Raw genomic sequence first — 15666 nt, forward strand, 5'->3', positions numbered from 1 at the left:
GAAGGTATGCCTTTGTTATCTGACAAACGTAGAAAAGAATTTTGATCATATCTTTGTCCCAATCTTCACTTTTCGGACAGGATAGAGTGACTGCTGCAAAAAAAGTTTGAAATACAAATACTGGATAAAATTTTCAGAGGAAAAGATAGTGACAAGGAATGCAGTCAACAGAAAAAAAACCACTAAAATGCAGAGAAAGTGCAGTGTTTTCTTAATAACAAGAACAATCAACTCCTGGAATAGCTGGCCTTCAGACCTTGAGGGCGCCCCATCCCTGGAGGTTTTTAAAAAGAGACTGTTCAGCCACTGGCCTGGAATGGTAATATAGGATCTCCTGCCTTAGCAAGGGGACCTCCAAAGTCCCTTTCAATTTGTATTATTATTTTATTCTGTTAATCTATACCATTGTTTTGACAGTGGTTGAAGAGAACTAAAGAGACTCCAGCAACATATATTAAGGATAAAACTGACTGAAAATTATTTCAATTGAAATTGAAGTGAAGAGAGTTGGATTGAGTATTTTAGAGATAGGGCATCAAAGATTGGGATTGAAGAAAGGGTTCAAGGGTCCATTTGGGAAACTGCAATTGCACCCCAGAATGGATAGGTCGGTAGTCAGCCATTTCACTAGAGGCAGGGGCTTGGTTTCCACCTTACTGGATTGGATTCATTGTCTAAGGTTGTGCCGGCAAAGAAACGTTCCATTTTTCCTGCACTCTTATTATTCTTTATTGTTGGCATAATTTTTATTTTGCTTGCCTCGTGCTCCTTTCACACCAGTTAATCTCTGGGATCAGAAAGAACAAGAATTAATCTGAAAATAGCAAAACTAGGCTGCCTTTGGAGTCTGAGGCTTTGTTTTGAGCAATTTTACAAAATCTCTTTTTTCCCAGTAAGTTCAGCGGGAGGTGCGGGGGCAGGCGAGGGAATTGGAATACTGTACCGCACAGACATAGCAGGAAGCAAGCAAGTTAACGAGAGCAACACAACCCACTCTTTCACAAGTCTCTGTCATCCAAAGGCGGTCACTCCTCCAGTCGTGGCTTTGTAACTCACTCAAAAATCCAGTCCTCCTCCAGCCCGCCTTCATTCACGTCCCACCAACTCCCGCTATGGAAAAGGAGAGATCCAGGAATTGCGCACCACGCCCTTTCCTGAGGTGGGATTGATAGACCCACAGCGTCACCTGGTGGTTGACGGATAAGTGACTACGCTGCTCGGAGCTTTCCTTCAAGAAAAGACTCGAAGGAGGAGAATTAAGAAGTAGGCTGTTACTTTTCATCAGAGAAGTTATAGTCTGGAGCTGAAGAAAGCGCCGCCACGCCCGATTGGCTCCTTCCTTTCACTCAAAAACTGAGAAACAGAAAGAGACCCCTTCTCCCTGAAGATGCAGACCCCCTCTTGAAACCAAAGGATAACAAGACCCATCTTCATTTTACCATTTTCACTCTAAAAGTGTATTGATTTCAGGGTTTTGCAGGTAAGCTGACTGCAACTTTGTATTCCTGCCCATTTTGAGATTTTATTTTAATAATTATCAGAGGACAAACAAGTTTAGAAACACTGTTGTTTATCAAGAGAAGCAAATTATGTTTCAGCACAAACAGATGGGGAATCTTGCTGTACTTTTGCTTAAATGTCCAGTTATAGGGGGGCAAACCTCATCCTCTTATGCATCCTCTGCTTTCACAAAGCCTTTTTCTCAACAGAAATTCTTCTTATGCCTACAAGAAAATGACTTCAGAATACAGTTGCATTCTTCTTTTAGCCACCAAAGCGGGTGTGTGTGTGTGTGTGTGTAACATAGAGGGGTAATTAGAATATGTATTGTTTGTGGGGTCATATCAGCACAAATGATCGTTGGATTATTTTTAATCACTTCTGGATTTTTTCAATACATCTCTGTTTTAACTCTGCTTAGCAAATTGTAGAACATTTGGTCTGTACTCCTGTTTGTGAGGACTTTTCATCTTCTAATAAACTAGGAATACTGTTAGATGCTGCAATGATTTTAATTTTTAAAAGCTGGCTAGTTTTCTTTCCGTTAATACTGCCATTCTAGATGTATTGCTTTCACTGTGTCACAAAGGAAATTGCAAAATTCACTGGCTATTTTAAATTACTGTCTTAATTTCGGATTTATGAGTTGTACTTACTAGCGAGTTTGATTAACAAATTGAAATTTCTCTGTGTGTATGTATCTAGAACTTAATAGAGGAATAATTTACTCATCAGCATGGATTGTCCTCTTGTATTGTATTACTTGACACAAAAGTATCAGTATCTTTAGCAAATAGCATGCTTGGTTCTTGGTTTTGCTGCTTCAGAATGCAGACCTTGCTCTCTAAGCTTACAAAAGTCAGCCCAGCCTTGCCTTCTGCTTCGTGGAAGGACGTGAATGCAAAGCAAGCAAATGCAGGGAGGAAGAACATTCTGAGCAGTTACACATCAAGAATCTCTCTTCTGCTATTAGTTGAGAACATGTTACTGTCCAAAAACAGCTCCTTTCACAAAGGGATCACCACAAGCAGCCATAGTGTCAGGAGAGGCCCAGACTTGCATGGTTCTTTAGAAAGGACTCTGATCTGATCAGTGTCTTGGATCCTCAAAATGTCTAGACCTGCCACAGAACATGCTCTTCTTTTGCATAAGACTAGCCTGAATGAAGCTGTAAGGAAAGTTATATCCAGGTTTTTAATTAAGGCTGAATGTCATATTTTTCAAGAGAGCATTAATACAACACCATGAAATACAGTGAGAACAAGAAAGCAAAGCAATCATAATAGAATATAATATTCTTAATAATAATGGTCAGTGTTAGAGGATCTATTCATTGTATGCTTTTGTTAAGAAAACAAAATCAAGACCAGCTGTTAGTATGAAAAGTTAAGAATATCTCCGCTCTATAATACCTTGTTGTTACAGAATTACTATGCTTTTTGCTCAGCAGAGAAATATAATCTATTATAGCATACTGGGAAAGGTTATTTTAAGTTCCACATATTTCTGAAATTTTGTTGGCTTCACTATTAAACATAAAGAAGAGCTACTGTCCTATACAATCTGTTTTTCATGTAAAGACACAATGAATTTTAGAGACCCAAACTACAGCTGGAATTCCTTGATTTGCAGGCCTGAAAATGCCTGATTTGTTTAACCATAAATATAAGTACTTTAAACCTCAGAACCGAGAGTGCAGTGACTTTATTAAAATGGCTGCAGATCAAATCAGTTTTGTAGGGGTAAAATGTTACTTTCATTAACAACTTTTATCCCTCAATTCTAAGGTTTATGAGACCCAAGTTATGGGAAGAAGCCATAGCTCAATATTCAGCTCAGTATTTATTCTGTTTGAAAAAGACTTCAGTTTTTGTCCATTGTATTTTTTTAGTATCAGGGTTGGGAAAGAATTTTTATTTGCAATCTTGATTATTTTCCTTTCTTTGAAACATTGCCTCTGTAAAATATTCTTGATTATTGAACTGTAGAAGAATGTGTTTATAATGTGTGAATATATTTACACAAAGGGAAAAAACAGTCCAACCTATCAAAAACAGTACCGTAAAAAACAGATTAGAAACACAAGTTAAGCAAGAAAATGGTGAGCACCTGTCCACCCTAGATGAGTTCAAATCACCAGGATCAGATGGACTACACACCAAGGTTCTGAAGGAACTGGCATATGTAATCTCAGAACCACTGAACCATATCTTTCAAAGATCCTGGAGCACTGGGGAACTACCAGAAGACTGGAAAAGAATTGATGTAGTTCCCATCTTCAAAAAAAGGGGAAAATAGATCCAGGAAATTACAGACCTATCAGCCTGACTTCAATACCTGGGAAGATCTTGAAAAGATAATCAAGCAACGAATCACCAAACACCTAGAGGCAAACAAAGTCATTACTGAAAGCTAACATGGGTTGTCAAAAACAGATCATGCCAGACAAATCTTATTGCATTCTTTGACCAGGTGACAAAATTAGTGGACCAGAGGAATTCTATGGATATAATAATATACTTGGACTTCAGTAAGGCATTTGATAAAGTAGACCATAATCTACTACTTGATAAGACAGAAGAATGTGGGTTAGACAAGATCAGCACCAGATGGATCAGCACCAGCTGGCTGACTGGCTGTACTCAGCATGTGGTCCTCAATGGAACCGCATCTACATGAAGGGAAGTATGTAGTGGGGTGCCCCAGGGCTCTGTTCTGGACCCAGTGCTCTTCAACATCATCAATGATTTGGATGAGGGGATAGATGGGGAACTCATCAAATTTGCAGACGACACCAAGCTGGCAGGAATAGCCAACACTCCAGAAGATAGGCTTAAGGTAATATGCACAGGTATAGTATAGGTCAGGGATCAGCAACCTGAAACAGTGAAAGAGCCACTCGGAACCAGTTCCCTCACAAAAGCAAAAACTGGGAGCCACAAAAAATCTGTGCACATGCACGTACATGCGTGCATGTACAGAACAGGGTGGAGCCAAGGCGAGATATGCACCTACCCTGCATATTTGAATTGATTGGTTGAACTTTTTTAGTCCCACTTTTTTTTTTTGGACTGCACATGGCAGAGTACTGGGAGCCACAGGAGACGGCTGAAGGAGCTGCATGTGGTTCCGGAGCTGCGGGTTGCAGACCTGTGTGGTACCCTGCTCAGTAGCAGCAACTGTGAGAGGGATCTCGGAGACCTAGTGGACAATCACTTAAATATGAACTAGCAATGTGCTGCAGCTGCCAAAAAAGCCAACACAGTGCTAGGCTGCATTAACAGAGGGATAGAATCGAGATCATGTGAAGTGTTAATACCACTTTACAATGCCTTGGTAAGGCCACACTTGGAATACTGCATCCAGTATTCCAGTATTCCAGTACAGAGAAGAGCAACAAATATGATTAGGGGACTGGAGGCTAAAAAGTATGAGGAACAGTTGCTAGAATTGGGTATGTCTAGTTTAATGAAGAGAAGGACGAGGGCTGACATGATAGCAGTGTTCTAATATCTCAGGGACTGCCACATAGAAGAGGGAGTCAAGCTATTTTCCAAAGCATCTGAAGGTAGGACAAGAAGCAACAAATGGAAACTAACCAAAGAGAGAAGCAACCTAGAACTAAGGAGAAATTTCCTGACAATTAGAACAATTTATCAGTGGAACAACCTGCCTCCAGAAGCTGTGAATGCTCCAACACTGGAAGTTTTTAAGAAGTATACAGCCATTTTGTAGGCATTTCAATGTTTCATGCAAAGTATATTTTGTATGAGGTAGTCCTCATTTTATTTTTTATTAGATATGGACTAGAAGCATGCTTAATTTAACTTAGGATAATGTAAGATACAGACACCCCGATCATGCTGGTCCTCCAGAAGGTTGTGAAGACTTGGCTCTTCCCCTAGGCACCAGGGCCAGGATGTTGATGGAGTTCTGGTGTGGATATGGTTGTATTAGATGTGGTGGGATTTTTAGGATTTGGGCCCACATTTTTTTAATGGATTTGTGTAGTTTGGTTAATATTTTTATTTCTGTCACCACCTAGAATTCTCTGGGAAGCGGGTGGCAGTATATGTTCGTTAAATAAATAAGTATAAATAAAATAATCCTTCCATCAGGCCACATTCATACTAAATTTGTACCAGATAACTTCCACTAAAACCAAGGTATTCCCAAGACTGATGAAATAAATATCCTGATTTAAATTTCAGTTTAATAATGAGACATCTCCATTCCCTTCTTCTGTATTCATCCAATTAATGTGCTTTTTCTCATTTAATTATGATTTCCTATAAAAGTGTAGTAAATTTATGGATCAAGCTCAATCAAGAATGGGGGAAAGAGATAAATCTCTATGGTAGGAGATTTAAAATGATTCCATAAGTTGGTGCCACAGCAGAAAAAGCTTGACCCCTGTGACCCACCAAATATAGATTTCTAACTGATCCCAACCACAGCATGCCTCCTTTACCAGATTTAGTGGGTTGGACTGATACAGCCAGAGAGAGTTGATCCCTCAGATAGCTTGATCCAATGCCATGAAAGACTTTAAAGGTCAAAACCAGTATCTTGAATTGGACTCAGAAGTAAACTGGCAACCAATGCAGCTGGCAGAGCAGAGATGTAACATGTGATGATTTAAGAGTGCACATGCTCATACTCCTGCATTCTGTACCAATTGAAACTTCTAGATACTCTTTTCAAAGTAAGCCCCATGTACAGAGCATTGTAATAGTCCAATCTGGAGGTGACTAGGACATGAATGACTGTGAGCAGGGCCTGCAGATCCAAGAATGGGTAAAACTGGCACACAAAACAAAGCTATGCAGAGGCCTTCCTAGTCATAGCTATCACCTACTCATCAAGCAGAGTTATGAGTTTAGGAGGACTCACAGATTGTGCACTGGATCTGTCTGGAGCAGTGCAATCCCATCTAGCCCCAAAGATGGAATCTGTGGGCCCCAAAATCCATATCCACTCAGTCTTGTCAAAGTTCAGCTAAAGCCTTTTGTTCTCCATACAGATACTCATAGCCTCCAGATAATGGGATAATATATCCACATCATCACTGCTTAATTTGCCAGCAGTGAAGATATATAATTGGGTATCATCAGCATACTGATAATACTTCACCCTATAATGACAGATGAGCTCACCCATTCACCCTGTTTAAAAAGAGAGGAGAAAGCAATAAACCTCATAAAGTAGGGGGCAGGTCCAGACTTCTCCTCTCCAACATCCCTGACTGGAACAGACCCTAAAGGAAGGAGGACCAGCATCATAATACTCTGCTACCCACTCCCAATCCTTTGAGCTCTTCCAGAAGGACATCATGGTTGAAGGTATCAGAAGCCCCTGAGAAGTCAAGTAGAGCGAGGATGGATATATTACCTCCAATCCCACCCATGCCAGAGGTCATCCAAAAGCATGAGCCATGCCTTTCCCATCCTACAGCCAGCTCTGAATCCTGGATGAAGAGGATCCAAATAATTTGTTTCCTCCCAGGCCCTCTAAAGTGTTGCACAACCTTTTTCCCTACCACCTTCCCCCCAAAAGAGAAGTGAGATCTTGGATGTAAATTGTCCAGTGTGCTGGGATCCAGTGATGGCTTCTTGAGGAAGGGACAAACATGGCCTCTTTAAGAGGTAAAGGAACAACCCCCTCCTTCAAAGAAGAATTAATCACCGCAAGAACCCATTCACACAACATCTCCCTGAGCCACTTTAACAAGCCAGGAGAGGCATGGATCTAAAGATCAGGTGGCTGAGCTTACAGGATACTGAGGAGTCTGTCCAGCCTTTGTTGCCAGTTCATATGAATTCTGCTGGACTAGGTGGACTAAAAATCTCACTCTGTATAAGACACCTTCCCAGCATCCAATACACTTGTGTCTTAGTCAACTTAAAATGTTTTAACTTTTGTGCTGATTCTATCCTAGCACCACGTGGAGCAGACGGGAGAATTGTGGGGATGTTCTCACAAGCCTTTTTAGCTGTACTGCTCTGCGCAGCTGTGGTCCCTCTCTATGCTCAAAATGATGAAGGAACTTCCTGTGCAGGTAAAAAAAAAACATTATTTCTCAATGTACTTCAGTTCTTTCTTTGTGCTTTTTCCTTCTGTCATGCCTTCTGAAAATATGTAAAGCTGTAATAGTTTAATAGAAGAAATAGTGATCTTATAGTGAAGATTACTGATATGTTCTATGATTACAATCCATGTCTAAAATCATACATCTGAATATCTAGGATTCTTCAGTGTTTTGAATCTGAGGGCAAAATGGTATTATCAATCATAGAGTGCACTCATATATCTCTAATTCCTTAAAGCAGTTACATTTTTTCCTAGAATTCTGTGACTGTCATTTGCGGCAGCCACAAAACCCCAGTGAAAATCACAAACACACACATACACACACAGACACACACACACTTCCTTTAGCTGGAGCTTATGCATTTGTATTATTTGACTCATCTTTAAAAGATGGAAAAATTCAGAAAAGCAGGCAGGACAAGAAGCAATGGATGGAAACTAATCAAGGAGAGAAGCAACCCAGAACTAAGGAGAAATTTCATGACAGTTAGAACAATTAACCAGTGGAGCCACTTGTCTTCAGAGGTTGTGGGTGCTCCAACACTGAAGGTTTTTAAGAAGAGTTTGGATAACAGGGTATAGGGTTTCCAGCTTGAGCAGGGGATAACTCTGTTATTCTGTAAGTCATTGGATAATTTCCCTATACAGAGAGTTATTTCTGAATTTGAGAAAAAGGATTTCCCTATGAAGAGAGTTGTTTCTTAATTTGGGGGAAAATATAAAAGTAAGTATTACTAAAAAAAAAGTGATTTTTTTTCTTCCTCCCTTGTAGTACTAGAACTGAATACCATTCAGCAAATGGATTAGCACCAAGTGGTTTGGTGGGTTTCTGAAAAGCTATGGAGGAATAAGCTACCAGGATTTCCTACACAGACTTTCCAAGTTGAGAGTCATTGTAACTTTGGATTATTGTGACCTGGCAGAAATGATAAAAAGAGGGACGAGCCCCCTTAAAGAGAGGGGATGCTGATGGAAAAGGGATGTTTGCCTTCTTGAAGTGCCTCAGGCATAGGCCAGAGACTTGGGACAGCAACCCAGAAAATAGTCTTGTGTCTAGTGGGGATCAGTTTTAGATATTCTTCATGCTACACTGAATTCCATCATTCAGAAGGAAACATGAAATAAAAGTTTCATTTCTTAGTTTTATAAACTCATGAAAACCATGTTGGCAACAAGATCTTGATAAACAGTGAGCTGTAGGCAATACAGATAATCCTCAACTTACAACAGTTTGTTTAGTGACCGTTTAAATTTACAACAGCACTGGGAAAAGTGACTTAGGACCATTTTTCACACTTACAACCATTTGTGGTACTCGCTGACTGAATTTAGACTAGCCTCATTGGTTTAAGGGATAGATGTTCCAAGTGGAAATAAATAAGGCTCCTGCAATATTCTGCATCTTACATATTTTTTATTTTTTAATTTTTAATTTTATTTGTATACCGCCCTTCTCCCAAAGGACTCATATTGATGCTAACCCCTGTAATGGAGATCAGAATGATAATGTCTTCTTGGAGAATGTGGCCTGGGGAAAAGGGAGGGATAGTCCTCATGTCTTCATGAAGCTGTAAGAGTCAATTCAGGAGCTGATCCTTGACCATGGGAATGAAATCAACGCAAACTCCAAGGGCCTCATCCCCCAGGAACACCTGGCAAGCCTCTAGATGTGAATTTACCTAGTCTCCTTAACCCATTCTTTCTCCTTTTCTCTTTATACAGATAAAACTGAGTGTCCCATCACGGTGTACTTTGTCATTGATACATCTGAGAGCATTGCCCTTCAGACTGACCCTATTGAGAGTTTAGTGAACCATAGCAAGAAGTTTGTTGCTCAGTTCGTCAATAAGCTGGCCAATGAAGTCTACCAACAACAAATATCCATAAATTGGCAAATTGGGGGACTTCATTTTTCAGATATAGTGGTGATCTTTAGTCCTATAACCCAAGACAAGGTGATATTCAATGATCGGTTGGAAAAAATCCGTTATATTGGCCGGGGCACTTTCACAGATTGTGCTCTCTCCAACATGACGGCTCAGATGCCTCTCCATTCGCTGGGGGCAAATTATGCCATTGTGATCACTGATGGCCACGTGACAGGGAATCCCTGTGGAGGGATGAAGCATCAAGCTGATCGAGCACGAGATGCAGGGATCAAGCTCTTTGCAGTGGCCCCCAGCCAGAAAATCTATGAGTACGGTCTCCAGGAAATTGCTAGCCTTCCACATGAGCTTTTCCGGAACAACTATGCCACCTTAAAGAAAGGCAGTGTTGATGAAGATACTGAGACCATGGATAAGATCATTCAAGTTATGGTAAGAACTGATACCTAAGAATTGTGTTAGAATATTGCTTTACTGGGTCATTTAGTAGACTGACTACTAAGGTGGAAGCTGCAAGATATGGTTTTCTGAAAAGCAGCAGTAATTGGCTTAATTTGCATGAAAACACTTCAGGCCATCATTTGAAACAAAATATTTTAGAGAAGAAATGAACAAGAACAACCCCAAGAGAGATTATTCCTGTTCCTCCTATCTGAAAAGACTTCTAAGGAGGCATTTCCTATGCAGAATTCCAGGTCCTGCTCCAGAATTTAAGATGACGCTTGACTTTGTTTTTAGATAATACCAATAAATAAATAAATAAGGGAGCAGCCACCCAGGATTTTGTGCATAAACTCTGCCCAAAATTTCTTTTGTTTTTCCAGACTCTGGCTATAATCACCTTGAGGAAAAAGAGCAGGTAGTTCTCCCTGCTTCTCAGAAGAAATGGCATTTCAAGTATTTTTATAATTGTTGGACAAAAGCCACTGCTATCTTGGTTTCAACATCATCCTGGTTCTTCCCAGATCTGTGATTCTAATAATAGTGCTTGTTGTTCCTAGACTGTTTACAAATAATTGAGACCAATAAGTGGAATATTATGCAGATTTTTTACCAAAATAAAGATTTATTATTATCGCTTTCAGCAATCTTATATGTACACAATATAATGTGTATATGGAGAGAATGCTTGGTTGCTTTACTTTCCAATAGATACCAGTGGATTTTTAACCTGTCTTGAAAGCATCATATAGATTTATACTGTTGCCATGTTTATTGATGTCTTCCAATTGCTCTTTTCTTCCCCTAAACTTCCTGCCTCCAGCACTATAGGAAAGATTTTGCTTAACAAAGGGGTTCTTTCTATCTTTAGAACAGTCACACCTTAGAAGCCTTCTAAGGCCACCAGCCTTGTTTTTGTATAAGAACTAGTCATGTGGACAGGTTCTGCCAAATGGAGTAAAAAGTGGGCTTTCCTTTTTCCCTGTTAGGAATATTTCTAGTATTATGGATTACTTTTACTGCAAAAGCATCTCATAAAGGGAGACCACACTTCCCATTGAAGGTGATCCAATTTGGGCAGTTCAATTGGAACTAGAACCAGAACTCGTCAACAGATTGGGAAAAGTTCAAAGCATCTTTTCTGCACTGAAATCACATTTCTTGGAATCTAGTATTCATTTTTTTAAAAATTACAGAACAGAAGCCAATCACATATTCCTTAATATTTATCTTTTTATATTTTTATAGCTGGGTATGATACCCTCTTCTGATGTCTGTAGAATTGGGGAAAGGTTCTTCACAGTATTAGCACTAGAATAGAGAGAGAAATAACAGAAGGATAGTTAGCCTTGCACAGATCTAAATAACCACTTTTTAATATTTAAATAGATGTGAGGAAATCATACTAGATATTACTATAAACCTCTGCAAAGTTAATAATGGAAATAAACTAATCAATTTATACTTAACAGAATGTACAGCATTATGAGCATCCTTAATTTGATACCACCAATTAGCCCAGTCTATCATGGGAACAATACAAATCAAGCAAAAGTACCTGCTAAGATTTAAGCATAGACACATAAGATTGGAAGGTAGTCTGGAGGTCTTCTAGTCCAACCTTCTTCTACCCATGGCAAGAATCCTCAAACCATCCCAGAAAATTAGCTATCCAGGCCTAGTTTGAAAACATCCAGTGATGGTGCATCTGCAGTTCTAAAAGTCAGGGTGCTCCACTCCTTAATTGCTCTCACTGGCAGGAAATTCCTCCTTATTTCAAGTTTGAATCTCTCTCTGAAAAGGTTACGTCATTCAGTCCTTGTATACTGCGAAGAACAAATCTACCAACTTTTCCTTGTGAGAATCCTTCAGCTATTGAAACACTGCTATTATGCCCTTCCTTAGCCTTCTCTTATTTAGGATAATCACACACAGTTCTTCTAAATTCTTCATAGTTTTAGCCTCTAAGCCTCTCACCACCTTTCTTGCTGTTCTCTGCACTCTTTCCACATCCTCAGCCTCCTTCTTGCATTATGGTGACCAAAACTGGACACAGTGCTCCAAATGTTGAAGCACACTTGGCTTAGAACAGATCACTGAATCGCTCCCCTGTAGAAATAGATCTATTAAGGACTAGGAGTTAAAGAGGGTTTTCAACCAATTGCAAAGCGATCTGGTAATGGGACCGTCTTTCTGACATTGCTCATTTTATCAAGTAGCAAGTTGTGGTCAACATTAAGTAAGTAATTTACTTAAAATTTAGGTACAGTATATTATATCCATAGCATTCCCAATTACCATAGTACTGTAGTGTATTTCCTGGGCATTTCAGCTATTTGTTTGACTAACATTTTATCTATAGCTTCTGCCTGATGGGTTGGCCTGTCACGATATCATCGTTTCTTTTCCCCTTAGTATTGACTCAGATGCTTTCAGAAGGGTTTTTACCCTTGGTATCATAAACTTCCATATAGATATAGTAAAGCTTTATGAACAATGTGACTTCCCTTTTGTTGAGTCTGGTTCCTTTGAACAAATTATAACCTTCCAGTTCTATATTGCATTCATAAGTCCCATTCCATCAAGAGTAAGAGCAATGTCATATTTGCCCCCTGCTCCTTACTAGGATTTTAATTTCTCCTTGTTTGTTTACATTCTCTGCACACTACTGCACAGATATTTGAGTCGGTTAGCATTGCAATGCATAGTCTGCCACAGAAGAAAAGCCCAGGATCAAACTGGAACTTCTTCCATAAAATTATGTCATCTTTATTTTCTCTGCTTCTAAAATCCACCGTTTTGGAAGCATTAGGATTTCCATGTCAAAGGCAAAATGAAGAATCTGAAGCCTGAGTTTTGATTGCAATTAGGATTGAGCAGAAAAAACAGAGTTAAGCAGAACACCAGTCATTATTTCTAAAATAGCCCTACTCAACCTGTTGCTCTTGATAATTCAAGAATTCTCACCAGCCATAAAATCTGCATATCTTCTTTAAATTGGGGTAAGAAAAACCTATGTTTGCATGGAGTACATTGGTGGAATATGCTTAGCCGTGCAGATTCAAAAGAAAGAGCTGTACTGGTTTCTTTTTTTCAGTTTTATAATTACGTTTCTTTTCTTTTTGTTCATTCCCTAACAGAAACATGATGCCTTTGCAAAGGTAAGCATACAAGTTGTTTCCATACAACAATATTACAAATAGGAACTTTTGGGAGTCATACATAGCTCCAGGTTTTGAATCACTGCCAGCTGTGCTTTCTGTTTAGAAGATGCAACAAGGCTTCTTTCTCAGAAAATAAATTCTGGACTGAGTTGCAGCATCATAGAAATCTATCCAGTCCAGCTTAATTCCTTTATGGATTTGTCTTCAGAAATATTAACAAAGGAATAGAGTAAAAATATACAGAAATTGTATTCTTTTCCCTATTGCAAAATCTTTAGAAAATGATGTGCAATTCACATATCTATCTAGAAGGCAACCCACAAGTGTGTGATATCAGATTAGACAGCCTTCCTTCAAGAAATATTATAAAAGGGGAGCAGAAAGTGCTTTTAGGGGAGTTATTTAAACATGGTGGTCCTCCTTTTAAATATAACTTTGCCCCACAGCTCCAAGATATCCTTGCAGAAGAGGAACAGGAACCATATAATTCATTATGAAATCTTCACCTATATTTTCTTTTCCTTTTAGTGTTATAAAATGAGCTGCCTTGAAATTCAAGGTCCACGTGGTCCAAAGGGATTTCAAGGACAAAAGGTAAAGATATAAGGGCAAAAGGGACAATAAATACGTAAGAAGAAAGAACAGATTATATATTATACTTCCCAAGGATTTCAACAGAAAACCCACGTTAATGACTTAAAAATACCAAAGAAAGAATTTCAAGAGTGTGACTGTTATATATCCATGGGTTGTAGCTTTGGGGCAATGCAGTGAGGAAGTGGTGTAATGCTTCAGTCTATACAATAATCACAGTTTATTAATAATTCAGAACAGTCACTTATCTTTAGACTATGCGTGTACAGATTAACCTGAATTCTGTCTCCTAAAATAACGGAAAAATACATTTGACTTTTTTAAAAAATATACATTTCATTAACATCAGCATTTTTATGAATCTGGTATACAACACAGATGTATGATTCTGTGGGCAACATTTCTGATTATATTTCATTTAATTCTACTTCTTCTGATATTAATTTTCACTTTTGGGGTTGTAGGGAAAGAGGATTAATAGACAAATATGTATAATAATCATTGTTCTAATATACAGCTTTCTGCAATGTATGTTGTTCCACAAGTTTTATATGAAATTCTTGAGCCAATAGACTCGTGTCACAATTGATAGGTCAATTTTTGCTCTTAAAGTGATTGCTGTATTTAGAATATAAGCAATTCATTGGCAATTCAGCTTCTTATGTATTTGCAAAGAACAGTATGTGAAGAAGCAAAAGTAAGTCTCATAGCCCTAGCCTAAAATCCTATACCCCCTTTTCTGGAATAAGTGACCTTGAACTTTGCTTCCAAAGGCTCACATCTTATCAATGGCATTCTATAAAAGCAATTAGATATGCTCTTGCAGGATCAATCTGCTGAAACATTTCAAGAAGCTTAAGAAATTGGCAGAAAACTTTGGGCTCACTCATAAAGTAACAGTGGGCAAATGGAACCTTAGCAATTAGTGGCTCATTGATAGCAACAACTAGTAATCTCCTGTTTTCAGGGTTTATCCCTTGAGTGAGCAGCAGTCATTGCTATCAGTGTCTTAGCCCCTGGGTTTGGATAGGACAGATTTGTAGGATGGACAAGAAGCATGGCATTGAATAGTTTCTGATGATACAATATGAAAAGCCAGAGCCAGCAAGCCACATGAAATGATGTGTGAGCGTAGGAGTCGATTCATCTTTTTGTGTTATGTAATCTGAACTAATTATTTTCTTTATTTTAATTTTAGGGTGCGAAAGGAAACATGGGGCTTCCAGGCTTTCCTGGACAAAAAGGACGACAAGTAAGTAACTGGAAGAAGGTTGAATTCTAACAAGTACTATACAATTGCTGTTCCTTTGAACATGTAGAATAAAAGATCATATTGAATCAGACTCTCATCTACATGCCAGTTTTAGGATGGCATTTAATTCTAAAATTAGCCTATGATACTCAATCAGTGTCTGAATGCCTTTGAGAATGTTCAGTTAATATATTACTTTGGTCATAGGATTTTCAACTTGCTTTAATGAGAATTTATTTATTTATGTAATCTGTGTACATTCATTTATCATGCTGCTCTAATCTCCTAATTCATGAAGGAAATCAAAAGCTTCCATTACCTTTTCTTTTAGAACATGATACAGATTCTCTCTTTTTTCTTCTTCTTTAATAATAGAAGCTTAAGTGGAATGCATCTGATTAGATCCTCATTAGGGAGTCAAAGAATTAAAGCCCACTATAGCCATGCTGGGCAGGGCATATTCCAGATTAGGATTCTCCACATTGAAACACACATTTTAAATAAGATTCGTATCATGGTTTTTGAAAGTCCTGCTGGGGATGCTCCATGCTGAGAGGGGCTGACAGGGGAGAGAGAAGATCCTCACCCCTGTGTCATCCATCCTCTTGGTTTTTAGTCTCTATTTAATCTTTGCTGGTTTTAATTTTTTTTATGTTTCTGTTTATCATTTTGTAAACCTCCCAGAGTCACTTCCACAGTGAAATAGACATGTTCTTATATTGATGTCAGCTTATGGTCT

The 15666-nt window shown here is 38.7% G+C and overlaps 1 protein-coding gene across 1 annotated transcript in view; it reads left to right on the top strand.

Moving 5' to 3' along the window:
• Nucleotides 1-1335: 1335 nt before the first annotated feature.
• The window catches only part of COL6A2 (collagen type VI alpha 2 chain), a 57185-nt gene continuing 42854 nt past the window's right edge, over nucleotides 1336-15666 (top strand). Inside the window, exons 1-6 of the mRNA XM_083350759.1 lie at nucleotides 1336-1480; nucleotides 7439-7558; nucleotides 9313-9908; nucleotides 13058-13078; nucleotides 13610-13675; nucleotides 14874-14927. Coding sequence (XP_083206885.1) covers nucleotides 7471-7558; nucleotides 9313-9908; nucleotides 13058-13078; nucleotides 13610-13675; nucleotides 14874-14927 — 825 coding nt within the window. The 5' untranslated portion in view covers nucleotides 1336-1480; nucleotides 7439-7470. The remainder of the gene's footprint in view (nucleotides 1481-7438; nucleotides 7559-9312; nucleotides 9909-13057; nucleotides 13079-13609; nucleotides 13676-14873; nucleotides 14928-15666) is intronic.

Source organism: Vipera ursinii (assembly GCF_947247035.1).
Source record: "Vipera ursinii genome assembly, chromosome: 1".
Taxonomy (NCBI): domain Eukaryota; kingdom Metazoa; phylum Chordata; class Lepidosauria; order Squamata; family Viperidae; genus Vipera; species Vipera ursinii.